At 44.0% G+C, this 27,457-nt stretch overlaps 1 protein-coding gene across 1 annotated transcript; it reads left to right on the forward strand.

The window, feature by feature from the left end:
- Positions 1-934: 934 nt before the first annotated feature.
- Positions 935-12,098, forward strand: LBHD2 (LBH domain containing 2). Its single transcript, XM_026048692.1, has 4 exons — positions 935-1,037; positions 4,695-4,785; positions 7,923-8,118; positions 9,209-12,098. Exons 2-4 carry the CDS (start codon positions 4,696-4,698, stop codon positions 9,283-9,285), a joined length of 363 nt encoding a protein of 120 aa, XP_025904477.1. The 5' UTR covers positions 935-1,037; position 4,695; the 3' UTR covers positions 9,286-12,098.
- Positions 12,099-27,457: the final 15,359 nt, after the last annotated feature.

Consider the following 27,457-nt stretch of genomic DNA (forward strand, 5'->3'; position numbering starts at 1 on the left):
TGGGCTGGAATCCAAACCACTGGAGGATATAAAATATATACACTAGTGCCATTCACTTCACTGAAAACGTCACCTTTTTCCCATCCAAGGAAATAGCTGTGACTGGCATCAATATATATTTGGCAAGCTGTAGGGATAAACAAATTTCTCAAAAAAACATCTTTGGCCCAGACTGATTATATTTCTTTACTATAAGTTTTCAAGTTCCTCAGCTAAGACATTTTGACAGAGGACTTGTAAGAAATCAGTGATTCCTGCTTTGGGATGGTGAATCTTCACATCTGTTCACCAGACCATCGTTTCCTGATTCTACTCAAAACTATTACTTTCAGTTGGGAGTAGACCTTTCCAAACATCACTTCTCCTGTGACATTTGTAAGAAACATGCAGTAATGAAATTCTAAAGTATCCTTATTTCAGCATATTTTGTCTTCTTTGTGTTTTAACTATTAGCTTTTTGAACAATAGCCCCACTCCTTAGTGTTTTCAATTACATTTCAGTAAGCTCACTGGTAGTATGAAGTAAGGGTATTTCCCCCCCCACTCCCTTCCCTTTTTTTTCCCCCCTGATTTTCCAAAGATCACCAGAATTGCTGTCTGAAAGATTTTCAGTGTTTTTATGTAGCTTACACTAAGGAATAAGCATCAGGAGAAGAGTCAGATGCCACAGGATTTTAGTTTGGAAAAAATTGGGTGTTTCCAGAACATTAATTGCCTCGGTAATTCACTAGATATGCTACGAGCTATATCCGAGCTATATCCTTAGCAAAACCATTATCCATTTGGCATAGAAAATTACACAGACCTCCGAAGTAGGAGTTGCTGCCGCCTCCTCCCRAAGCAGCAAGTTTACAGTAGTAATCTTTCACCTCGCTCCCTGCCAGCTTTGCCGTTCCAGTTGCGTGCTCTGACACTGACAAATTGTCTCTTCCAGACGTGTTGAGGATTGGACACGGTTTGTGCAACGCTTCACCAACAAAGTGAACATCTGCAGCAMGGGCCGTTTTCAGAAACAACGTCCTTTTACGTGATTGAAGGTAACGTGCTGTTTATATGATCGTCTCGTTTTTGTATTTATTCCTTCTCTGAATCTCGTGTTCTGGCCAGGCTTCCCCTTTCCTGCTCCTCCTGGGTTGGCCTGGGGACCAGGAGACCTGTCCCATGCTGAGCCCGTGTCTTCTGCTCCGATTGGAGCTCCAGTCACCAACCTGCCTATTGGCCTCATCCACATACGGGCTTTGAGTTTTCGAAGCTTGAAGCTATTCTGCATTTAARTACCATTTTGCAGCCAGGAATTTTGCAGGTCGGTTATGCCCTATGYGCCAAAGCTAAAATAAAAGTGTGCACGTTGTTTCTGAGCCCTTTTGGCAGTAGGTGGTGTAGCACTTGTCAGCCTATATACTGCTCTATATGTTAGTGACCTTCTTAGCAGAGTTACAAACAACAGAAACTAGGCTATGCATTTGCCCCACACCTCTGGAAAATATCAGAATAGGATGGTCCTGCAACGCTAGCTGTTGTTTTTAAGATACTCTTCTCTCCATATAGTTTTTTCACGGAAAGGCAAGAATAGATTTTGCTCCTTTTCTCCTAATTTGAGGTTAATTAAACCTAGGAGAAGTAAATGTTTCTCTTAATTCAATGCTAGAAGCGCTTTAAGGTTCAGAGTTGGTGACTCATCCACTAGAAGGGAATTTATTCTTTGTTTGTAAATGCTATTTATTGCCTTGTTTTGCATCACTATGGCTACTGTATGTCACTGGTGATATCAGCACCTACATGAATGCAAGATCCAGCTCAAGGATGAGATAGTTCTTATAATAAACCACTTGTTTCCGCTACTTTTCTGATGCAGGTTAGTACTTCTCCCATAAAAGCAGCAGAAAAGTGGATCAATACTCTCTGTCAAAACTGCCTGAAAAATAAAAAGTTTTCCTGCACATATATCACGTCAAACCCTAAGCAGCGATCAAATCCCCTTTTTCAGATTCRGTGGCTTTATAAACAATTCCGTGGTGTCCTGCAAATGATTTCGAAGTGAAGGATGAATTGATTTGCAGCTCTATTTTCACCTTTTTTCTTTTTTTTTATGGCTAGTTATTTTTAGAGATAAATACTTAGTTAAACTTGTTAGAAGCATCACTGCTATCATGCCCTGTATAGATTTCTTCTGCTCTCTGTTACTGAGACTGAGAACAATTAATCTACTCCAGTTAGAGCCTAATTCTTTTGCCAATTGCATGGCCCCACGCTCTTTTCTGAAACGCATGAAGTGCAATCACTTCTGCTATCCTATTCAATCAAAACTTCAAGTTGCAMAGATTTCTGAAATGGCCTGGGCTTCAACAGCTTGGGAGCTGATTCACTGAGGCATCTGCTCTAGCACTGGCAGGACTCTCACCATTTCCCCAGCCAGAATCATTTGTCTCTGTCATTTAGAAATAATCTACAGGGTATAATGCGGTCTTAGGGAAGCACGGAGTCCGTTATTGCTCAATAATAGAATTTCATGAGGTCCTAACAGCATCTTTGAGCTTACATGACACATTTGAGAGCACACGGGTGGATGTGTCTCTCTGATGTGCTAGAGCACAGGGGCAGGGACCTGATTTAAGGGCTCGGTGCCTATTGAAGGAGGGTGGAAATAAAGTCGCCAGCTGAGGAGCAACTGCAGCAGCCACTGGGCTCCCTGGGGCCGAGCCCTGGGACTTGCGRCAGGGTTTAATGTCTGTTGTGCATCCACCCAGCCCCAGCCTTTGTAAACTCCAGCCCTTGCAAAGCCACCGAGATAAATTGCAGCCTAAAACACACACTTTCTTGTCCAAGTCCCTTTCCCTGCTGCCCAGGGTGGTTGGGGTTGGGGCGTGAGACCCTGACAGGGTCATAAAAGAAAGACCTGATGGCAAGGGAGGGAGCAGGACGCTGCTGTCGGTGCGGGAAGAGTATGARGACACGTGTGTGTTGTCATTAGCCCTGTCCCTAGTGCCACTAGCAGCTGGCACAGCGGGCACTGCAGTCACAGCTCCAGGAAGGGGCTTCACTGCTCCCYGGTCACCCGTCCCCAGGGCTGCATCCACAGGTGGGTCATGGCACGGCTCTCTGGGTGCTGCAGGAGTAAGAGAGAGAAACAGAACAGAACAGAAAGGCCTGTATTTTCCCAGCTGTGTTTTGGTGGCATCACTCTGCTCYCTTCCTTCTGGGGAGTGGGACAAGAGCACCCGGTCGTGCTCTCCCATTGCATGCATGCGTTGGAAAGTGTGCCATTCAGTTGGGTGTCCATCGATCCCTGGCTGGCCGTTCCAGGAGTGCCCAAACCTCTGCCCTGGCCCTCAGGTGAGCTCTGGTTCCTCCAGCTCTACAGTACCCTTTTAGAGATACACTGCAGTGGGAGTGAAAGTCTCCATGATATCACGCTGCTTGGTGCTACAGCTAATTAAAGTCATTGTGAAGGGCTGTGGAGTAATTGCAGATATTGTTAAATTCAGTTTTGTGGATAATTGGTAATATAAGCCTGAAAGACTTATGCTTAAGATGTTTTAGTTTGCACTTCTTGGTAGGAGCACTTGACAAAGGAGGCTTTTGTGCACGAGGCAGGGGCAGGGTTAGTGGGAGCAGTTAGTCATTCAGTTAGGGTGCCGTGGTGTGGACCATGGGGCAGAGGAACCCAAGGGCCCATGCAGGAGGTTCAGGTAGTGAAGAGCTGCTGCAGATACCAAATACTGTCTCAGGAGAGTGAARTGCCCTAGGCCAAATCCACCTAGGGTTCATCTCACTGTGGGAGATGTTGAATTTCCATCCCAGATGGACATGGCCCGTTTAATCTATAAGTCAAACAGTGGAGCTCAGCCTCTGTTTGCTGCTTGGTGCTTTATACACGTTAGAAAGTGTTCAGATACCCTCCTAGAGGATGGAGGAGCCTAGAGCTAAGCGGAGCAGGGAGAGAACAAGGGCCAGAGCTGTTGYGACTTGGGTGCCAAACAGCTCTGAGAGATGGTTAATAGGCACATAAGCAGCTTAGTCCCTGCCTAAGTCCCTGTGTTAAATGAGATTTGGGTGCCAAACCTTCCCTGATGCATTTGGAAATCCTATTCAACATCTCTCTGATCAGGCAACTAAAGATGACAGAAAATCTGGCCCTGGACACCAATATAGCTGGTGTGTTTGGAATTAACAGTTTAAAGAGAAGCGCTGGTTCATAGCTAAATAGAAGAGACATCTGGGAATAGCAAATATTTAAAACATTATGAAGCATCAGATTGTGAATTTTATTCGAGGTTGATATTTCCATGAGTAACTTCTTTGTCAACAGATGCACTTTGTGAGCTCGTGCACTAATAGCTGATAGTAGCAGAGGGCTCCCACTGTCCTGCTGGGGCTACACAGGGCTCCTCTCCACCATCCCCGGTGGGACGACTGGGGTCAATATCCCTCCCTGTGCCCTTGCAGGGAGGACAGTGGCACCTTCACATTGCTGGTGACCCCAGACATTGCCTGGCAGTGGTCCTGCAGCTGTGGGAATGCCAGCAGCAAACACAACTGTGAGAGGCAATGCTCACGGGCAGACAAGTTTCAAGAGGGTATTTGGAAAGAACAGCCTATAGCACAGCTATTTTAACAAGTATGAAAGACATCTTTTTAAAATTAACTGGAGAGCCAAAGAGTTGAGTTTTCCAATTCTGTTTTAATATTTGCAGCATGACAGAGGTGATGAACACACGGGAACCTGTGATGGAGGAGTTTGCATTAARCCAGTCTCCTGAGGAAGAAGGAGGACCTTCCACCCAGGTAAATTTAGAAAAACAGGAAAGTCTCCTGCTTTCAGAAGCAATGTGAGGCAACTAACAACTTTCTTACATGTAGATGTTGAATCACTGAGCACGGCTGACAGAAAAACAATTCCTGATTTTTTTTTTTTTGATCCTATATGGCTTTTGCTTAAAAATGTGAGAATTGTGGCAGAAGGGTCTCCTCTGGAGCAAGGCCTCTCATGGYAGTAGTGCTTTGGAGAGATGCAGGCAGAGACCGTGTTCATCTCCAAGAGCAGACCTGCAAATGTGTCTCATCTTGTTCAAGTCCGACCAAGCATCGCATGGTGAAGAGGCACAACAGATGCTGTGCCTGGTAATGAGCAAACTTGCTTCAAGCTCAAAGAGAGCACCCTCCTTTAAATGAGATAGTTTGAAATCATTGGGTCATTAGAATAAATGGCTCTTATGAGTTGCACTGGTCAGGGCTATTTACTGGCATGTGGAGGAAGATCTTCTGACCATTGGCAGACTCACAAACCCACTCACATGCCTGCTTATGGTGAAGGTTTCAACAGGAAGAATTAGGATGTCCCAAACTACCCTTGTGACAACCCACATTCCCATTTTAGACTCCGTGGTTGTTCTCCCAGCTCTTGCTGTCACAAGCAGTGGCATAAATCTCTTAAAAGTTTCCTGTTGGATTTGAGTTGCTTCTCAACATGAAAGACATTATTTCAAGCAAATATAGCGCTGCACTCCAAAAACTACTCCAAAAGAATGCAAAGTCAATCATTTTGAAGTCAGGAAAGTGAGAACTGAAGCTGCTTGTGCAAGTCCATTTATGCGATTGCAGAAAGTACTATAGATGTTTCCTTGCCTCATCAGCTGAAGGGATGGATAGTGCTCGCTTAAGGAGCACCTTTCCAACATTTCATTTCCTCTTTTACACCTAATATACGGTCCCCATTTTTCATTATTTTGATGTTGTACACAGCCCAAACATTGTGCTAACTCCAGCTCCAACTCTACACATATTTTTTATGGTTTTTCTATGGTGACCCTTATGATATGCTGCAGAGAGTTTCTTTTTTTTTTTTTTTGGTCCATTTATTGTGCCTCTTTGGGAGGAGAAGGTGTTATTATGCATGTTTTAGAGACAGCCAAACATAGCAAAAAAAGTAAAAACAACAAGCGAGTTATGCAAAGTCTGTTACTCAGCAGGAAAACYGGGGCTCTTCCGGCAACTTCAAGGCACTTTGGCCAGGAGACCATTCTTTCCCTTCCTGCAGCCTCCTGCCCACTTGTTGTACACTCCAGCTTCTGCAGGAAAAATAAAGCTAGAGCTACAGGCAGTGCTCTGCTTCCTGCCAGTCCTGACTCATTCCTAGAGGGACCTGGTAAATACAGGACTTCAATGGAAAAAACATGATGTGATCCGTGTGAGAAGAGACCGTATGAGAACGACACAAACCAAAATAGACAAACTGGGACTGCACAGTTGCTTCTCCTAAATTCTGTTGCTTCACTTTGCAGCCTTAATATCCATCTTTTCGCATATYTTTAGATCTGAATGTGTCATTTCCTAGGTCTTCAGACAGCAGATGGGAAAAACAGATACTCCATCACCCCGGATCCTCTTGCTATTATCAGTGGGCCGGGGGTCTGGCGATCTCACACGCAGCCCTCTCCCACCCGAGCTAGTTAAGCAGTGGCTGCATGGAGCAGGTCACACTCTGCTGGGAAATAGAGCGATTTGCCCACTATTTTATCGGTATTTTCTGCCGGCTGAGCAATGGGATGCAACTACCAAAAGGTGGCCAGAAATTGTGCAGCAACAGAATTTGGAGCAAGGTGCTTTCACCTTGTCTCATATTTGGAAATGGCAGCTTTGCAGCTTCTTAAAAAATTCCTCCTAGTCAAGACATCTGCTAGGGAATTTTCAGSCCTCATAAACAGCTTAGGAGGGACTGTATGACGGGAAGTTGTGGGGAGCTTCCTGACAGGCACCACAGACACAGGCTTGTGTTCAGGATGAGTTACACCCATGCGAGTGCAGCTGCAAGCATTAGAAAGGGTTAGCTTCAGTGATTAATTCAGGGGCTTTCTCACATTCAAAAGTTCTTAACTATGTTACCTAAAAATAGYAATAACAACATTTTTTTTCCATCTGCATGAAGGCTGGCAAAGGCTGATGAACCACCATGGCATGACCATGGCGAGTGAGGGCATGGGCATACAGCAAATCTGTGCTGTGCTGGGAATTAAATTTGGAGAAGTCTTGCTCTCTATCCAGTATTCAGTGCCCTAGCCCTAGTCTTCACCTTGCTTTTATTATTGCYAGTGGAAACTTAGCTAGTCAGGGGAAATTTACAGCCTGTTGGTTCAGATATGCAGAAGTTTGAGGAGCCAGGAGATAAGGTTTCAGCAAAGTGGCAAGAGAGTTCATGTTACACTGACAATCTGAAGGTTTTGGAAGGAATTTTCCACAAAACAAAACGAAATGGAACAAGTTCACTGAAAGGCTTAAATGAACTAACTGTATTGAAAACAAAAAAGCACTTTTACATATTATAATATCCTTCACTAAAAAAACACTCAATTCAGCTTCAAGTTCTAATCTGTCTAGTGTCTGACTTGCAGTTTCAAAGTGACAAAGGAAACTAATAGCTGACGCTGTGCTATGTGTAAAGGTGATCTCTGGGGCTACCCGTTTTGCATGAATGCATCATAAAATAGAGAATTGCACATTACACAAAATAGCTCTGCAGAATGGTGGCTTCTTAATAAACTGTCACAGCAAGAAAACATGAATAAATCATATCAGAGTAAAAGGGCAGAAGCTAGAAGGGCTGCAGGAGTTTATTATTACAGCAACAACCTTTGTGTCCTAAAAGTTGCAACAGGGCTGAAACACAAGCGTTAGGCAACAAAATGATTTTTTTTTTAACCYAAGTTTCCAGTCCATGCACCCTGGCTCATGACAATTGTCTGCCCAACACACTGGTGAGAAAAGTTGGATTTCTGGACCTGGTCTCCTGTTCTTTGCCCTGCTCAAGTTGGTTGGAAGCTGTGATGGATGAACGTAGAAATGATACGACTGATGCTTGCCCCCTTTCTCTGAATACGTGTCCCTGAGCAGTCCTTTGAGAGGCTTTTCACCAAATGTCTCACCAGGCCTTCCCAGACTCACGTGAGAAATACCCCAAGCTGACCAAGAGGCTGCCGTCGATCGTGGTGGAGCCCACCGAGTCGGGCGAGGTGGAAAGCGGCGAGCTGCGCTGGCCACCCGACGACCTCAAATCGGCCGAGGAGAAGGGTCTCCTTGGTGACCAAAGAGTCTGCGTCCAGCAGCAGCAGATGGATCTGGAAGGTTGGAATGAGTAATTTTCATTCTCATTTTCCACAGAAAAATAAGAGTTTCAGGCCATACTGAAGCTAGTTGATAACATTTCAAAGAGCAGTAGGTGCTTGGCAGGGGTTGCAGTGGCTGGTGCCCAGGAACACCTGCACTGCAAAGAGAGTCCTGGGGGCTTAAAACTTCTTCATCGCTCTTGAGCAGATGGTGTTAAAGCCACATCAGCCTCAGTGCTGGCCATTCAAATGGCCAACAGGCATTTCAGGGCATGTTAGCACTAACTCTGTAATCCTTTTCATTACAGTGTCCCTACTTCCAAGTGCAGAAGCAAAGAATTTAATAGCTGCACATTGAAAGCATTGTGGTGTCCCCAGAGTGCACTAATGTAACAGGCACTCACAAATAGCTACATATAACTAATAGAGTTACTGTGGGGTGAGTACCTGGCTAAAGATAAGAACTTATCAGGATATAGCTTGCACAGCAAATGTATGGAGACTAGTCTATTTGATTGGTTTGTTTGTTTGGCCTCTTTTTCTCCAAAGTGTGACACAGTTTCCATTTCAGTGCACAACCCTTTGTTGTCCGAATGTGCAGAGATGGCAGCCAGGATGGGGTGCAAGAAGCACCTTCCAATATCTTCAAAAGAACTATGACAAATTGTTTAATCTTGGAGTGTCAAATCACCTGCTATTGCAGTTGGCATTACTGCAGTTGGCTGTTGCTCAGGGGTGGCAGCTATGGGGTGTAATCATTTGAGCAGAAATATGAGGCRAATACATGGCCTCTGATGTTTCTGTGTCCGTGATATTAGGGCATGTTAGGTCTCCAGGAGTGAGAGGTCAAGCAGATTTCATGCAGGTAACAGGTTGTCTTCCCACAGCTGAACACTCAGCAGGTCTCCTGCTTTCAATGAGAAGGATCAACACCTCATCTCAGTAATAGTACTCTGAAGTACCCTGCAAAGTCAGGCTGTGATGCCCTGGGAGCATCCTGCTTCAGGTTTCAATGCTGGTCTGCAAGTGCAAGACCAGACAGGCAGGGCCAAGTGAAGACTTGCATCTCTGCATGGGGAAATACATACTGATGAGCTATTTCTTTGCAGATACTTTAGCACATCCAGCTCAAGAAGTGGAAGATGATACAGATACTCTGGAAAGCAGAACTGAAAAGGATGAGTAGGAACTCCGTGGCCTCAGAAGTGAAACTTCATTGTGAATGTTGTTGAAAAGCTAACACATTCTGAAGAAATGTCAAAGTAATCTGTATTTACATCTGCAAGGGTTTTATTTAGTTAGTACCTGGTAAGAAGTGTATAGGCTTTAGAACTGTTCTTTTGAACATTTTGATTTTCAGGCTGGGATTCATATTATTTGTTTAATTTTTCCTTGGGAAACAATGGGACATTAGGAAATGCCTCGCAGACATGATGAGATTATAAAGGAAAAATGAGCCTAATTTCAATAAGTACATTTCATTGGATTTACCTTTTTTAAGCAAGGTTGCTTTCAGATATCAACAGCAGGACAAAGGGGTTACATTTCTACAGAAGGGATGTCTTAAATCTAAAACCTTTCTTGTTTTTAGCCATTTAAAACTAGCACTGTGATATTACGGACAATAGATGTAATATAATGTCACCATTTGATTTTGTAACTTTTGTATAGAGATGCAAGTGTAAGATTTGCCTACATTGCTACATGCAGGAACCTTCCAGGTGTGGATTAGAGCAGTGGTCTCCCTTTGACTAACCTGTGCAAATTCAGATGAACCAGCCTTTTATTAACTGTCTTTTCAATAAGGTTCAGAAGTTTTAGAAATACTTTCTTGCTGTACATTGATGAACTGGAATAGCTAGTCGCTGGTGTTCGTGGAGTGAGACTGTTTGTTGTAGACTTGGTTGGGTGGATCGTGCTGTTTGTGCTCACTTCGTGGCCCGGATCCAGCCGTGGCGTAACGCGCTCCTCTCTCCACTGAAGCCGGCAGGAACGGCTCCTGCTCCCGCCAGGGCTGAATTTGTCCCACCTTGTTAGTAGAAGTTGTTGTGAGTCTTCTTTCAGTATGTTTTGTGCATAGAACAAGTGCAGAGGCCCAGTTGTTCTTCCATTGACCTACCCAAAGTGGTGGCTGGCGAGGGTGAAAGGAGCTCAGCGGCACAGCCCAAGTGATGCCAGTTCTGCCCTAGGCCATCTGCAGAAGGAAGGGCTGGAAGCAGGCTGGGGAGGGTGGATGTGCCCGGCATCCATCCTGCCCTTGGCACCGACTGCTCGCGCGCCCGGGGCTTGGAGCTCCCGCAGCCACAGCACGTCCTGGTCACCTTTGGCACGCAGCTCCRATAAAGCCACCTCCTGGAAAGCAGAGCTTAAGTTGGGACAGGCCGTCCCTGGACACACTGGACTTCCGTTGGATTCTCCTTGTCTGCTATGTTCAGGGATGCATTCAGGGTCCTTTTCCACAGCGGTGAGCCCTTTACAGCTGGACTTGATATCTTGAAGGTCTTTTCCAACCATAATGATTCTACTGCACAGGGACCTTGCAGAGACTCCCACTGGGCACCATCCCCGGAGAAGCAATGATCTTGGGCCAAAATATTACCCTTTAGACAGTGCTGATGGAGATACTGCCTGTATYGGAAGGGTTTGACTGTTTCAGTGGAAAATGTCCAGAAAGCTACATAACTGGCATTTTCTGCATCTCCGGGGCTGGATGGGCTCTGTACTTCCAATTAATGTTGCAGCCAGAAAAAAAAAAAGCTGCTTGCTATAGATGGAATGAAATAATAGGATTTCTTCCAGCATTAATTCCTAAGCTTACTTTCAAGTGTGTTCTCTTCTCCAGTAATAATTTTCTTTAAAGGAAACTTTTAATTGTGTGATGATGGATAAAATTTACTGGCCAGATGTATTAATTAATAAGATAAGTTTATACCTTCTTAGCAACCAAATTTAATATATTTACTTACAAAAAATTCTGTGCAATGAATGTTTAATACAAAGGAAGAAGACTATTTTACTTCAAAGCAACATTAATTTATGTACAAAATTATAGCTCATTGTTTGGGGTGTTTGGGATCAAGGACCCTTTTTATAATAGAACAATATAACATGATACTTAAACTTTGTTCTCTCAAACTAYCTAAAAACATGTTTTGCCTTTTTGACATAGATGTTCTTTCCTACTCCATCACAGACTTGYTTGGTTGGATGAATGAGATTCTGGCCAAAGAACCTAATTTCACCAGAGAACCTAACTTTCACCAGAAGGTTTCAAGAGCACCTTCTAAATCTGGTTGCTGTTCCTGTCACCCCCTTTGTCGGTGACAGTTTTCCCATAAGCTGTGGAAATGAGACCAAACTCGAGATAAGGGTTGAGGCTGGCAAACTTGCTGCCAAGGGAGGAATCGAACAGGAGAGGCAGCCAGGTGGGTGCGAGGTGCTCTATAAACCCTGCTTTTGCATTGATGGTCAAGAAGTTTTATAAAGCTCTGGAAAAAAAMCCAATAACGATGACAACATATCTCTAGGTGTGTGATTTCCTTTAATTTGCATCTGCCCAGCTCCGCAAGGAGTGACGTTAGACGTATCACTTAATTAGCTTTTCACTTTATAAAAGGAAGAAGGGTTATTTGAAACACTTCCCCCAATTTTTTTAAGCTGTCTGCTTTGAGACACTCCCTCCCTTCCTGCTCTGGATGGCCCTTATCCTATTTCCCCCTGAGGTCAATGGCACTTCCCTGCGCGTGTTTCCTGAAGGAACACACAAAATCCTACGAAAACGCCGCTCGCCACCACGTTTCCCATTGCGGCGCGTGCAGCTGCAGCCCGTGCACAAATTCCAGGCTTCACTTTTCCAGCCTCGCTACTCATCTCTTCCCTGCTTCCTCCTTCGCATCGCTCACTTTAACCGAAGCAACTGGATGCTTCAAACTAGAGCTTCTACAAAAGCTGAGTGGCCTCCCTTGAAGAGCCTCACAAAGCCAAGCTCCTCCTCCCATTTTTATTTTTCCAAACACAGACCAGAGGTCCTAAAATAGGAGAGCGTGATAGAGAGAAAATTGTTTAGTCAAACCAAACCCTCCTTATTCTTCTTGCAGGTCTATGAATGTCCACTTACTTTGTCTGTGTGCAAGTGTTGTCTCTCTGATAAACTCGATAGTTGTTTYGTATTTTTTTTCTGGATGAAAAGCTTTGTAGAAACTAAAAAGGGGGAAAAAAAGATATTCAGTCATATTTTTCTAGTTTAGCTTATGAAATATTTCATGTGGTGCAGAAAGGAAGTTTTATGGAGTGAGGCATTGTTGGGTTTTGCTCTATTTCAGTTCTAATTTTGTAAAGTGCCACCTGTACATAATACTCGACTAATGTATGTCCTGTAGATGTATTACACTGTTTAGTCTATTAAATGCCTATAATGGACCGATCAGAAGAAGTGGTTTAACCACAGCGTCTTGGTTTACAGATACAAGGGGCTGTTTGGGAAGCTCCTGTCCCATGGCAGATACAGGAATTTCAGCCTTCCTCAGGCCTCCCTGTGCTCCATGTCACACAGCTATGCACACCGGCCTTCCTTTGCACACAAGTTCAGCTTTATTTGGCATTTGCCCTTTCCATCTCTTGGGCTGGGCAAGGCAGCCCAAAACTTGCTTCCACGCTGTGTTTCCTTGGAGAGCCGTCCCGTGGTGTCCTGAGGAGCCCTCTCCTCCTTCCCAGGCTTGTGCTCCCTTTGCACGGTGCTCAGTCCCGCCAGGGTGCAGGATGTGCTACCTGGCAGCTCCAGAGGATGCAATTCCAGCAGGAGCTGATTTATGGCCCTCAGAGACCTGTGCTGAGCCCTGGTTATTCGCTTTCTTTGCATCTGAGGATAGGGGAATTTAGCTTTAATTAAGATGASCATGGGAACCCTTTTGATTGACTCCTAATCCGTATGTTTTAAACAGAAACCCGGGAGACTCACTTAATGTTATCCCATTGGCATAGTATCGTTTTTTTTCTTTCACCTTTATTCAGCTGTCTGCTCTGGGATTCTTTCTTTTAGATGTAATCTGCTTGACACTTCTGTTTTAAAGAAAAAAGAAAACTTTTTCAATGGAATTAACCTCTATTTAAAGCACTAGTAAGAGATGGAAACTCTGGCTTTTATGATGCCTTTTATGATGCCTTAGACGAAGAAATGTCTCTTCCTGAAATCACATCCTAATCTGTGTTTTCATTACCCTTAAGAGAGAGGACATCAGGCATAAAATACAGTTTATATATTGCTGGTTAGGTATTTCCCTTGCCATACCACCCACAGGCAGAACACCCAGCCCGTGACAGTGATACTGTGATACTGGCCACCCATTTCATCCTTGGTTTCCAGGTGAAAGATTTGTTTCTTCATTTGGTGCTTTTCCCATCTTTCTTTTTCAAGCCTAGCCTTTATATGAAATCCTTTGCAGAAAAAGGTGATTCCTCATAGCTACAGGGAGCCATGACTCCCATAACAAACAAAACACCCCTTAAATTCATGTTATAAAAGCTGTTACTCATCCTCACTGCTTCCTGAAATGAGAGCAGGAGACCTTTCTCCCCTTTGCCTTTGGATATGCATTGTGGCTCCCACTGCAGAGATAGGAACTCTCTGAATTTTAATTCCACTCAGAGAACTAGGATTTCAACAAAGATTCTGTTTCTCTCTCTTTTTCTCCTTGCAGTTTTTCACTGGAAAAAAACAGAAACTTGACATATTTTGAAAGTTGCAGTTTTTCCTCTAAGGATGCCAACAGAGCCTTTTTCTCTATTTTCTCCATCACTTTTGTCACGAAGAGTCCAAGAATGTCACAAGTCATTTAGGGCAGGCAGTTAGCGCAGCCCGTCCTGCCCCAGCTGCAGAGCGAGCGGCAGCGGAGCCGTGGGAGCCRGGGAGGAGGCAGCGCCAACGGCAGCTATTCCCGTCGGGCTTGCACTTCCACACTCCAGACTTTGCACCACAAAGGACAAGGATATTTGCATCCTGTCTGACAACTCGTGCATACAAACTGGAGGAAATTTGTTTAAAATACCCGTGATTGCAGGGACTCCATAAGTAGAGGTTGGTAATCAAGCCATCATTGAGCTGTGGCATGGAGCCTGGAGCGTGGCAAACTCTATGAGATGGTCATTTCATTTAAGAAACAGGTTAGATCTTGCATATCCAGGTGTCCCCCATGCAACTGCACCCGGGATACCCCAGGAGAGCTCCAGAACATTCAGTGCTGATGCACGTGCTACCCTGGGGAAGAAAATCTTCAGCTGGGACGGGACAAGTGCTAAAAGCAGTGCAAGGGAGCGATGCCTCCACGAAGCAGCAGCAGGCATGCGGCAGCTCTCATCAGGGTTCTGCACCCACATGTCCTCCCCATCCCATGCCAAAGTCCTGGGCACCTGGGTCCCATCCCAGCCTGGAGCGGGAATGCTGCTGKAATGTACAGGCAGGCCCCAGTGTGAGGCACCTCAGCACGAACAGAAGCATAGCTTAAATCCATCTTTAGCTGTGCTCCAGTGAAGGCTCGAGCAGGAAGAGCTAGCACAGTCCACATCCCTCCATGCAGCTTGGATCCCCACCATCCTGCTTGGTTCTGCAGTTGACTCATGACTGGAGCACCACAGCATGCACACATAGTATACAGGCAGTACAAAATAAACTCAACTGGGGTGGAAATTAGCGTCTCAGGTACTGTTTTACTGATAATGGTCTTATTTTAAGCTGCCAGTTTAGGGAWGGGGAGTGACACACTATTCTGCAGCACACAACTGCTGCAGAACAAAATGAGCACAAAAATGAGTCCTTGTACCCAAACCTGTACAGSGTACATGGGTACAATTCATTAAAAAGCCCTGGCAAAAAGATGCCTGTTCCCACACTCCAACCACCTTCACAAGACATAGGCTGGGGAAGATGAATGCAGCAGTCACAGCTCAGCCTCAACAAGCTGGAACATGGAAATGATCTTTCCCCAAGGGGAAGCGTTTCCTGGGAAAGCCCCCCTGGCCTGGGCTGCCCCTTTGCCCCTGCTGGGCTCTGGCTCTGCCTGCCCTGCAGCAATGCAGCATCTTGGACACAGCACAGCCACGTGCACTGGTGTCCCTTCCAGTGCTGGAACCACTGGGAGTTTTTCTCCAGTGGGAAGAAGAAGAAATTTAAGATGGAGTCTGAGACACTGAACACTAAGGAGGACTTAAAGCACAGACAGAAAACACAAGAAGAGAAGGAAAATCAAAGACAAAGCAGCCACTTGGCTCCAATCACCCCAGCACCTTTATTCTAGCTCAAGGTTTCTCCCTGGAGCAAACCCAGTGCCCTCTGTTACATTTGGTGACCTTCTAACACACAAAAACATCTCAAATTTGAGCTGTGCCTCCCAAGTGTGATTGCAACAGAGGAGATGCAGCTGAATTCCCTAGTTCACATAAAGGCTAAGGTGCTGCCACCTATTTATAGCCAGGCTGGGTTAGGTAAAGTAACTTGTTCATCTCTGAGGTTTTACACAAATTCCAGGGAGGACAAAGAGCCTTGTGTCTTTCTCCCACACCCATTTTTATCAGCCTTTTTTGTACATGCAGAACTAAATTTCACTCCAAGAGTGATRCAGAATTAGTAGAGGAAATTATTTGCGGGCTCAACATGAAATCATCTGTATGATTTTCATACACATTATGAGAAAAAATAAGAGGTAATTAAAATAATGTGAAGTCTTGATGCATGAGGACAAACTGTGCTTGCAGATCTGCTAACCCAAATCCCATAAATTTGGCAGCATTGCTTTGGGTCCACTGAAGCTGAGAGATGAGTTTGGGTACCAAAAAAAAAGGAAATAGAAGAAAATAAGGCTATTCCAAAACCTTACTTTATGGAAATGCTCAGGAATATATTGAAATATGCACAGCAACTCATGGTTCTCTTCAAGATAAGCCACTGTCCCAAGGAAGACCAAGTGTCTGGATAAGGACAGGTTTTATTGCATACTTTGAGGCTTTTCTTATACATGCTAGTGACACGTGCACTTTGCTCCGTTCAGAGCCACAATACATTTGGCTAGGAATCCTGCAAGAGGTTTTTTACTGTTTGAAGAAAGATATAAATTACATTACTTTGGTGCTTAGATTTCATATCGGCAAATCAGGAGGAATTAATTCAGGTCACAGATAACCCAGTCATATAATTACCTTGTTTCAACTATAGGTGATTTGCCACAACCTAGCGCCTGGCTCCGATCGTGGTAACCCCTAACACAACCAAGCCAGACCACTTTTCCCAATGGATTTGATGCTGACTTTCTTAAGGCAGCAACCACTTTTTTCTTAACTTTTTTTTTCCCCTAAAATGTGAGCGTAGCACCTACCAGGGTGGCTTACTAGGAAAACTTTGGACAAATTACCCAATTTGTCCTTTCTTTTTTTTTTTTGAAAGTGTGTGGGAAAGCTTACATGCATTTATATGAAGAAATAAAATGTTTCTGTCATGCTGAATTCTGCCAAGAGCTGGGCTTATTATTACAGATTTACAATAAAAACTGTTGTGCAAATGACCTAGATACATTGAGTATAGCACTTAAGTGGGGATTTGGCTAAATCCAGCATACACATCTAATCAGAAAACATGTACGGACTTGGGAAAACGTGGTGATGTGGTCTTAAAGAGTCTTAATACACGGGTGTGTATAAGTTACAGGAGAAGAGCAATATTGGATTAATGTTGGAACTTGTGTTTTGCATCATTTTGTAAACTCTAGTGACTAAAGGAGAGAAGAACAGGCTATGCTATCAACACGATCCACCAACACAGTGCCTGAACTGAAGTCATTTGACCTCTTGTACTTCAGTCTCATAAAACTGGATAAATGACTGATTCGCAAAATGAGAAGCAGATGCTGCTACATTTTAGACAAAAAAAGTCCTGCCCATTGGGCTACTCTTACTTATAAGGAAACTTCTCCAGACCATGATTTGAATTCATAAGTTGGATTTTATCAGGACTGTGTATGCCAACACTAACTCAGAAAAACTGTGTATGCTAGTTTTACTACAGGCTGTCAAGAAAACATAATACTCTGTACATTGAATTCCCATGTAATTATGSTAGATCTTCTCTTTGTGGACCCATATTTTCCCTAGGATTGTGGGCCTATTTTTTTCCTAGGATAACACCATCCTCTCAGTAATGATTTGCTTCCAATGCAAAGCAAAATGCTCAGGGCAAAATGTGCATAAACAAGCAGGAATCTCTGATGTGAAAAGTGCTAATGTAGATGCACAAATTCAGTCATAGAGTCATAAAATGACCCTTGTCTGTGTCCATGAGCTAGAACAGATCTGGTGAAGTTGGGCTTGTGAGCCTCCAATGAAATTTCCTTCTGATATCACATATGCACAGAGGTAGCTCCTGTGATATTGTGGGAATTCTGATTCCCAACATTTATAAATTCCTCTTATTACTATAAGTAGGCAATACACTGAATTTAGGTATTTGGACTGATATTATTTTTACTCAACAGCTTGCTGAGCCTCCACTGAAAACCTTCCTCATGAGCTGCATCTTCTCGGGGAGATCAAGTCAAAGTAAGGATTAAGAAACACTAGGTTGGATCCTTAAATGCCAGTGTATTTCACTGACTTCTCTTTTAAAAAAATTTGCAAAAGGGCACGTTATCTGTCTCCCGTGTCTTCTGCACCAAAGGCTGTTGAGCTTGTCCCATCATCTGGAGCAGAAGCAAGCTAACATGAACCACTGTGCTCAGTAGCTTATTTTCAGACAGTGAATTTCTACATGACAGACACACAAAGTGGATATTAAAGATTAATGTGAGGGGCCCTGGGAGCTAGGGCTTCCTGAAAGGCACCGCACAGCAGGGCAGGCCGGTGCCCGTCAGTACGYGAGCGCAGATGGCCGCGCCGCGGGGGTGACGGCACACGCAGCACCTCTCGCTTCTCCTTCTCCACTCTAATGCCTCTGAACTTTGCAAGCAATCACCAAACATCCATAAATGATGTAGAAGAAGGTGGATTTAACCAAGAGGAAGAAGCAGTACTTGCTGGGCGCTGTTCTAGCTCTGCTTTGGCCAAGTTGCACAAGGAGATTAACGTCCACTTGGTATCTCCCTCACCCCATGTTGTGGCACCAATGGTTCCCTTTCCTTCATGCCCACATGCAGAGCAGGATGGCAGCTCTCTCCTGCTCCGCACGGCTGCAGGGGGATCTGAGACACACTCTGCTTTCCAAAGGAGATGTTTGGAGCATAGTCTCATGGTATGAGAGTACTCTCTCTCATTCTCATGATATGAGAGTACTGTCATCGAGTACTCCCTGCTAAGAGCAAGCCATTAAGATGCTACATCGGTTAAAAGTAGTGGCAGTCTTCTCATTTTTCACTTACCCCCTCCCAAAAGTAAAAGCAGCAATTTATATGTCTAGCATTTCAGAAAGTTTTAATATTAAAAAGACTACCAGATCAGCCTTGTGATGCCTATGCAATGTGACACTGAATACTGCTGCTCAGCAAATTGGGCAAGAATCACTATGTGTGCTATAGGGACGTGGGTATAAGAACAATGCTTTCAATTTCAATGCCTGGAAACAGTCCTGGTTTGCATAAAATAGTCCATCAAGGCACAAAGGAGGAATTGCATCTTCAAACTAATGGGAGGAAACCGTGTGTGCAGTTAACAGAAGCTGTTGTCCTTCTGTTGTTGACTCTCCTCTTGATTTGACATTTGCTTTTGTTTTSTGTCTCTGGTGCTGATGCTGAGTTTTGTATAAGAAAAATGAAATATTTCAAATACTCTAAATTCCAGTCAAGAGTCGCTACTTATTGCTGCACACCCATCTTTTCCCTCCAGGACRCAGCTGGCTCTGGTGGACGTGCACCACCACGAGGGAGCTGAGGAGTCAGGCCTGAGCTGGCTTGGACCCTCAGCCCAGCCCTGTGCCTTGCAGTATTTCCCTTGCCTGCCCTTGAGCAGCCACCTCTCATCTTCAGCACCTAATGCCTGCAAGTTGAGATCTTGCCCTCGTGCAGCCCACCTGTATCTAACACCTTCCTGTGCTGTCTCCTCTCCCTCAGCAAGCTGCAGGGGCTGAGGCAATGTCCGTAACTCAACACCCAGAGCCATTGGCAGGTGAGACCCCAAGAGACCCCTCTGGGGCTGGCGTGAGGGAGGGACCCACCTCGCAGCTCCACATCCTGTGCTTTAATCCTGTGATTTGCTCCGTGTAGCATTTGGCCCAAGCACCCTGCATGACTCAGCAAGCTTTCCATCACTATGGTCTAGGAAATTTTAAGCGAGTCGCAAATTCTAGTTTTGCTTGGTTGGTTTTTGAACTTGCACCTAGGTCTCTGACAGCTCTGCACTTTGCTAAACAAATATCAAGCCATGTATTTTGGCCCACACCCTATAACATCATGCAAATTCACTTGTACTACCATGCATTCAAAAGTGAAACAACTTGAAGAAGAGATATTTCAAAACATTCAAAGATCTCCACTTCCTTCAACATAAAGTTTTCAAGTGGACAAAAAAAGCCTGTTTAGCCCAGCTACCAAACACACTGCTCACCACACATACCGTAAACTGAAACAACCCTGCTAGTGACTGCAGGGTAATGGAGCATTATAGTTAACAGGTTATTTGAGAAAGAGCAATATTTGCAAAACATTGCTGCTAATCCTGCAGTTTGCTGTGTGTGGAAAGACTCCAGCTGAGCTCAGCAAAACTCCACCCATGCAGAGYAGGCAGCAGAATTAGGGACACAACGGATTTTTGCCTTCTTTACCAAAATAATTGCAGTCATGTTGTAATGCGAGCTGACAATATCAAGCATTTGTTCTTGTCTCTGTGTCAGTTTTTATGCCTCAGGTGTAGCAAGCCAAGCAGCCCTGTCTTTTTTCCTACTTAACTCTGGGAGAATTGCTCTCGCTTTCCTTTCAGTGGTGGAAACTCATAGGAGGGCTCTGGAGGACAAGCAGGATCTTCTAGCCATCATCCCCTGCACACTGGTTCTGCTCCTACTGGTGCCAGCTCACCTGGCTGAACATGCCACCAAACTCAAACCAGAGGGTCTTGCAAACCTGAGGAGTGAAATGATAATGCTGGGTTCAAGCCCTTTTTTACTTCCCAAGAAAGAATATAGCCTTTGGAGCAGATTTCTGTTTCTGAAATCTGAGCCATTCCATTGAGAGAGGGCTGATTTATACCTATACTTCTTCTGTTTCCCATGAGAAGTCACAAGCTGGTTTTTAAAGGCAAAGCTCTACATAAATTTATGGCCCACATCAGGTTTTTGTCTTGGAAGAAGCAAAACAATAAATTTCACATACAAGTGCTTCAGAAATCATTGCTTTTTTGATTCATTGTGTTTGAATGTTTTTCTGAGCCAGAAAATGCAGACCTTTCTGGGATGCTCATTTGAAAGTTGAACAAAGGACTGAGATATCATTTAGGAAGTCTGTTCAGTACTCCAGAAGATGAGCAACCCAAATATGCAACCCATATATTATCTRTCTACTGAGCATCTGAGTGCAGCCTCTCCATCACTCTCACACACATTTAAAGCTCAGGAGTGCTCCAAAAGAGGCCAGTACTTCAGAATGTGAATGTTCAAGGTATTGAGTGCCTGTTTCAAGAGACTGAACAGCTTTTGGAAAATACATTACAAATTAAAGACACATGCATCTCCTCAGATATTTGTAACAACTGGGTGGTCTAGACAAAGGGAGCATGGGCTATAGCATTGTCAAGTCCAGGTCTTCAAAAATCATGATTTTTGCATTAAAAATGCAGGATTGAAAAATCTGGATCTGGGCTCCCTAATTGTGTGGTTTTTTTTTTTTTTGCTTGGATACAGAAGAAATTTGCCATATGTTCAATTGTTCTTCTATAGAATAAATGTCTGAAAAGATCCTTTAGAAAACCTCCAAACTGAGATTCTTTGATAGTTCCATGACTCCGGATGCTAGAAACATAAAAGAAAATTACCTAAAGAGCAACAGACCTTAAGTCAGTGACATTGTCTTAAAATGCTGAGTTTCCCTGCTCTGATGCTGGACTGGTTATGGGCTCTCTCTGGGACAGCTCAACCAGCAGGGACAGGGATTTTGGAGTCTCCTGTCCAGCAGAGCTGCTGGAAAGACAGAGGCTCACGGGTAAGTATCTGGGCAGATGTGGAGATGAGGAGAAATCGCACTCTGGAAGTTCAATCTCTGCTCTAATGAATACTTACTCTCCTATATTCTTTTTATTCAGCTTCCAGCTGAATGTCTAAAGTAGCAGCCTACTCTTCCCAACTCAGAGCAATGAGTATTTTATTTTGCACACAATATGAACTAGATTTTTCATTTTTATGGTATTGTAAACTCCAGGCCCACAAAGCCCTAGAGCTGCAAAGAGTAATCACCTCAGAGGCAGGAAATATGGTCTAATTCACCAGTTGGAGGTAAAAACACTTGTACTTCCCTTCATCCCCACTGCACATGCCAGCCAGCCAAGTCACCCAGTCTAGAAATGGAAGAGGCAGCTGCTCCTCTGGCTGAGCTTTGTGCTGCTCCTCATCYTGCTGCTGTCTCCTGGGGAAGTTACCAGGCTGCTCAAACAACATGGGACACCAGTGAACATTTTCAACTCAGAAAAATCACAGGGTAATTTAGACCAGAAGAGATTGACGAGCATTATCTGGTGCAGCCCCTGCTCAAAGCAAAGCTGCCTCTGATGGCAGACCAGGCTGCTCAGGTCCCCTTTAGCCTTCTAAAGAATGAAAAGATTAGCTTAATAAAAATGCATTGACTCAGACCAGGGACTCAGGATGTCTTGGCTCAGGCTACCTGATGCCATTGGAACACAATTGGGAGAAAAAGGCTTTAAAAAGTTTGGCTCTCCCAGGAATGGCAGTTTCTAGAAGAGCTCCACTCCTAGTTGCTCCCATCTGGCACTTTTGGGTAGGTTTTTCCACTTGGTGAACACTTGCCATGTAGACCATGTTTGAAGATACAGGTATGTCTTTGACACCTAAAAAGAAAGATTTCACAGACATGCCTGAAGTAACAGGTGCAAAGCAGATGGTCTCTGTGCTTAAATTCTCCAGCTGTGAATTGTACATTGTAATCCTTCTTCTCTCCTATTTTTATCTCTTTAGAGACATTTTCAATGTCTTTCGTCGGGGCTTGTCTTACATAGAGACTAGTAAAAAGAAACTCTGGTTCTCCTTGGGTCCCAAGTACCTTAAACCACAGGAAATCATAAATTTGGACTTTGTTTCATTGTTATTGCCCTAGAAATGCAACCAGTGATTCACAAATCAATATACTCCACTTCTACCAGGCTTTCCATGGGCAAATGAGGTGTTTCCACAGCACAGGTGCGGAGGAAGCCATGCTGACAGTATGTGTTTTGAAGAGGGTCACTGCAGGTGCCTCAGCTAATTCTTGTCACATCAACCATGTTCTGCACTGATATCGCTAAAAAATGGTGAAGGACAATAGCTTCTACTGTTCTCTCCCGTTGGGACAAATGCCTCTTGTTTAGAAATCCACACCTCTAGGCACACCTACGCAATACTCCAAATCATTGAAATATGTGGACACAGAGGTTTTGAATAATGCAAATATTCCTTTGTATTTGTCTAGAGATTTAAGCTTTCCCCTCASACACACCCGACCCTGTGTGCTCCTATATACTCTGATAATATAGGATTATAAAACAGTGCTATTATTCCTGCAGGGCTTGATTATTTAACACAGTACTGAGCAAATTTATCAGAGAAATCCTGAGGGACAAAAATAACTCTTTGTTTCTGATGTGGTGTTTGTAAAATAGGAGCCAAAAATAGCTATTGGCTGGCTGGCTTCAAATAGTGCTGACCTTTCAGTGCACCCAGTGAAACGGCCAGTACAGAGACCTCTTCTCTCCGGGTGTGCAAAGCAAATCACTCTCCACTCTCAGCACTTCCATTTGATGGTTATGAAACTTTGGATCCAGACCCGTGAATTTTCAATCATATTTGCTAGCGTGCGAAGGGAGAGAGCGGAGTCAGCCCAACCTGGGAAAATCTCATAATTTCCATAGGTCTGTAATAACCCACCTGCCACCTGGCCTATTTGTGAGATCACTTTATCTGATCCGGGTAAAATATCTGATCTGGTAACAGTTGTTAATATCTTTTGAACTGTTCCCTCATCCATATACAGAGACAGACCTAGACCTCGACACCAGGTAGAATCCAGGAGGCTATTCCATCCTCTGCCAATGCACAGTGTCCACGTTTCCTACCTGAATTCCCTCACTTCCTTCCATGTTTGCACACGTGCATCTTGTTCAGGGYTTCGTTGACCTAAGCACCAATAAAGCCCTAATGCACCTGAAGAGGTAAAGTGCATTAGTTGTTTGTCAAAGCTCAGGCCAAAGATACCACAATCTCTTCAGCTTCGAGAGGTAAATATAACATGAGCAACTCTCTCTCTTTCACATCTTCTGCAATTCCCTAACTTCTACCYATATAAATGCTCCAACTCCTCCATTTCCTCACTGGATTAAGAGGATTATTAAGAGATCAGAGATCTCTTAACAGAGATCAAGGACTATTCTCTCTGTTTCAAGCTGAATCTACAGTCTAACTCTGAAGGCCAAAAAGTTAACCAAGTCCAATATACGTCCCACTCCTTATTCTTCTCATCCAGGTGTAYACTGTGTGACCCAGATGTCTCCTCTCCATCATTACTTCCTCTCACAGTGTCTCATGTCCATCTCTACTCCCTCTCACTCTTCTCCCATCTCCCGGGTAGCTGAGTTTTTACAGGAATGAAGGCACCTCATGAATTAGGGAGATGACTGAACAGAAGGAGGACCCATTAGGACCAAGTGAAGGCAACAGCCAGAGAAAATGGGACATATGGTCCAGGAAGGTTCGGCAACCCTCCTCTCCTTTTCGAGTGTCCCAGTAAGAGGAGGTCACACTCCTCCAGCTTGTATGTCCATCTATCCTCACTCCAAAGCACAGGGATTCCTGCCCTGCACATTCCAGCAGGAGTCTTACAGTGAGGCCTAGTCGTTTGACCAGTCACTGATCACTCTGGACAGGCGAGAAGAGAGACTTGACCTGTACAACATCATCGTCAGGGCTGGCTGCTCRCTGCTTGGTTTGCAGGATGGAAAATGTTCTAAGACTATTCAAGAAAATCAAGAAAAAAAAAAAAGCTCTTTCCTGGCCAGGCTTGAAGAAAACATCTGCTCATCCTGGATCATAAGAGACGCTACAGAAAGCTCAGATTGGGCCCAGAGGTATGGTGGTGTTCAGATAGTCGCTACGGGGGGAATCGGAGCACACCACTGTTTCAACAGTTTTAAAGCAACCTTCCTTGCAATCAGCACAACTTATGGAAAGGAAAGCCTCTTAGGGAACTCAGCTGTGAAATCCCTGCAAGTCTTTCTTGTGCAAGCTGTGATTATTTCAAAGGTTCACATACTTAGCTCCACTTGGGGGAATTTTCCACAGAGAAAGGCAGGCGATAAAATATATCCAAGCTATTTCAAGTCACTACTTCAATCATTTTCTAAGATGGGCAAAATGATATGCTTTCCTTAGCCTTACTTTCAGAAACTATTGCTTCAGGTTAATTTTTTTTTACATRTAACGCATATATTAAATCATTGGGCTCAGTCAGAATGCTCACAATATTACATTTCAGCCTAAATAGTTAAAAGACTGCAAACTAAACAAAAGTGAAGAAGGGTCTTACAATGGGAAGCATCAGACAAACAACTCTAATAGTAGGGAGTGTTGACAGGACAGCCTATAAYAGAATACTGATGGGTCTTTCCAAAGACAATGCTGTCAGCAAAAGTATTTCTAAATGYAATGTAGGAATATAAGTGAACCAGTGACAAGGAAGAAACTGGATACATTACTTGTGCTAACAATTTTTCTGTAATCCTGCAAGAAGTACACAGAAATTGGACAGACACTGGGAAAAACGCCTCTTTCAGAGCCTGCTGGGAAGAGTCAAATCCTGTCATTTAAGCAGTTTTAATGTTTTGGGGATTCGGCTATCTTTTAAAGGATGCTTCTAACTACAGAAAAAAAAAATAACCTACCTCAAGTTATTTTGTGTAAAATAGACGAAACATGGAGAAAGTGATGTTGAAAGCAGAAAGGGATCAGCATTTAACCTTTGAAAGTCAGACAATTTTAAACCTGGTTTGATTCACATCACACCAGTGATGTGTATCACCATGGCAAAGCCTTACTCCCTGCCTGAAACCCCTATGGTCATCAGTAGGTGTTTTGCCTGCAGAACGTTAGCAGGAGTCTGCAGCGGACAGTTCATTATAGATAAGAATTTCTATTAACCCTTTCACTGATAATGACCAAAAAAATCCTTTTATTTGCTTTGGTTGCAAGTTAACTTTGGGTATTATCCACAGCAGAATTTGGCTCCAACCTCATCAATCTCAGGCTCCAGGTGCTTCTCTCTCTCTCCCTCTCTCTCTCTTTTTTTTTTTTTTTTTTTTTTTTTCTCCTTTTTGCTTCATGTGTCCCCATTTTAGCAGTCTGCAAAGACAAGTGTATTTTTCCATGTAACAAGACCATCTTGCAGAAGGCTAGCATACAAAGGGCAGATTATGGAGAATCAAGACCAAAGTCCTTGGGGACACTTGTGCAAATTGCAGCTGAAGCAGATGGTATTTAAATAGAAAGCCTGGGTACAATTAGAGAGAGAAGAGGGGAGCCACAGAGGACCTGAAATCTGGACTGACAAGATCTTGTAACCTTGGCAACACCTTCTCCTGATTGCTAATATCAAATGCAGAGGTTACCTCAAGATGGAAGTAGCTAATCAAGAGCCATCTTTGCCAATCTTCCTACCTGCCATTCTGCTCTGAAAAGGCCCTTGTCTTTCCACAAGTCCATGGAGAGTCGGTGCAGACTCATCTGGAGGAGCAGCTGCTTCACTACTAGAAAAATATCCCAGGATCGCCAAGGAGATACAAGAAACTATATGGCAGGTCGAAAATAAAAATGGACATACATACAAAAYAAAGAGACTTTTTTAGACATAATTGGCGAAGCATTATCTCTGCAAACCTGCTTGCTCCAGAGCCCATCGTGTTGATGAGGCTGTGGGATGGGGTCTGCAGTTGCAAGTCCTGGCATCACAGCACATCCTGGAGCCACCGGCTGACCTGTAACTGCTCACTGGTGACAGGGCTATGCAAAAACAGAGGCGACAGTTTGCAGGTGAGAGGCTGCTGCCAGACACAGCTCACACAATGACTGACTCTGTGTGGAAAGCCACAAATAACCCACAGGAATGAACTTTGCCTCCAGCAACAGCCAGAGAACAGGAAACAAAAACAGGCTGCTGAAGATCTCAGACCTTGTTATCTGTAATCACCTTCAAACCCAAGGTAGAAGACCCCTAGCTGCCTGGGGAGCAAAGCAGAGTCAGCCTCCTTTCATTTGGTAAAAACAGTGGTTCAGAAAAACAGCATGGTGAAAGTGCTAGAAAACATGGAAAGAAGTATCCAGAGAGGGCCAGTGCCCAGGCAGGCAGGCAGATATCCCATGGTGAAGTTCAGAGACCCTAGCTGCTGAGTGTTTTCAGCGACATTAAATTCAACAATTTACACTCATCAAGCCCTTCCCTTTGCAGCCAGCAGGAACATTTCCAGAGCGGGGTCATCTCATCCTCAAGTAGATGCTGAAAATGAGTAGCATGAATTGTGTTCCCAAATTGCCCATATTTCTCCATGGATCATAAAAGGAGTGAGTGCAACCTAACTCTAGGCAAGTCCACATCTACAAGATGTTCACAAGCAGACACTCGATTTTGGATGAGAGAGACCTCACTCGGCATGTGCAACTTAACATCCAAGTTCAAAAACCAAGTCCCTAGGAGACTGTGGCTTTGCAAATTATAGTTTCTCCTTAAAACAATAGAGAAGCCTCTCTCACCAAAATTGCTCATGAAAGAGACAAACGAACAGAGAAGAAACAGACTCACTGTATAAAATCCAAAGAAAACTACATGCAAAGCCCGTGCCATCAGGAGGTTTAAGAAATTCTCAAGAAAACTGAAAGAGCAGAGAAATGTTCTCTCTGCCCTCTCTGGCACAATCATTTTGGGCATTACATGGAAAACTATTCACTGATATGACAGAGATGCCATTTTAATTTGACAACATCTCTGACTTTCAGAATAAGACCTTCGGCATCCATTACTAGCTTATCTAAAATGTGCAATTTCAGTATTTTACCTAAAGATGTGGTTTTAGAGCTTTGCCTCCTAAAGAAAGCAATGAATAAACAAGCTGAAGTCTAGCGTAGGCAATTTTATTACCATGGGATTCTA

The sequence above is a fragment of the Nothoprocta perdicaria genome, unplaced genomic scaffold, assembly GCF_003342845.1.
Source record: "Nothoprocta perdicaria isolate Ctin4 unplaced genomic scaffold, notPer1 scaffold_56, whole genome shotgun sequence".
NCBI lineage: Eukaryota > Metazoa > Chordata > Aves > Tinamiformes > Tinamidae > Nothoprocta > Nothoprocta perdicaria.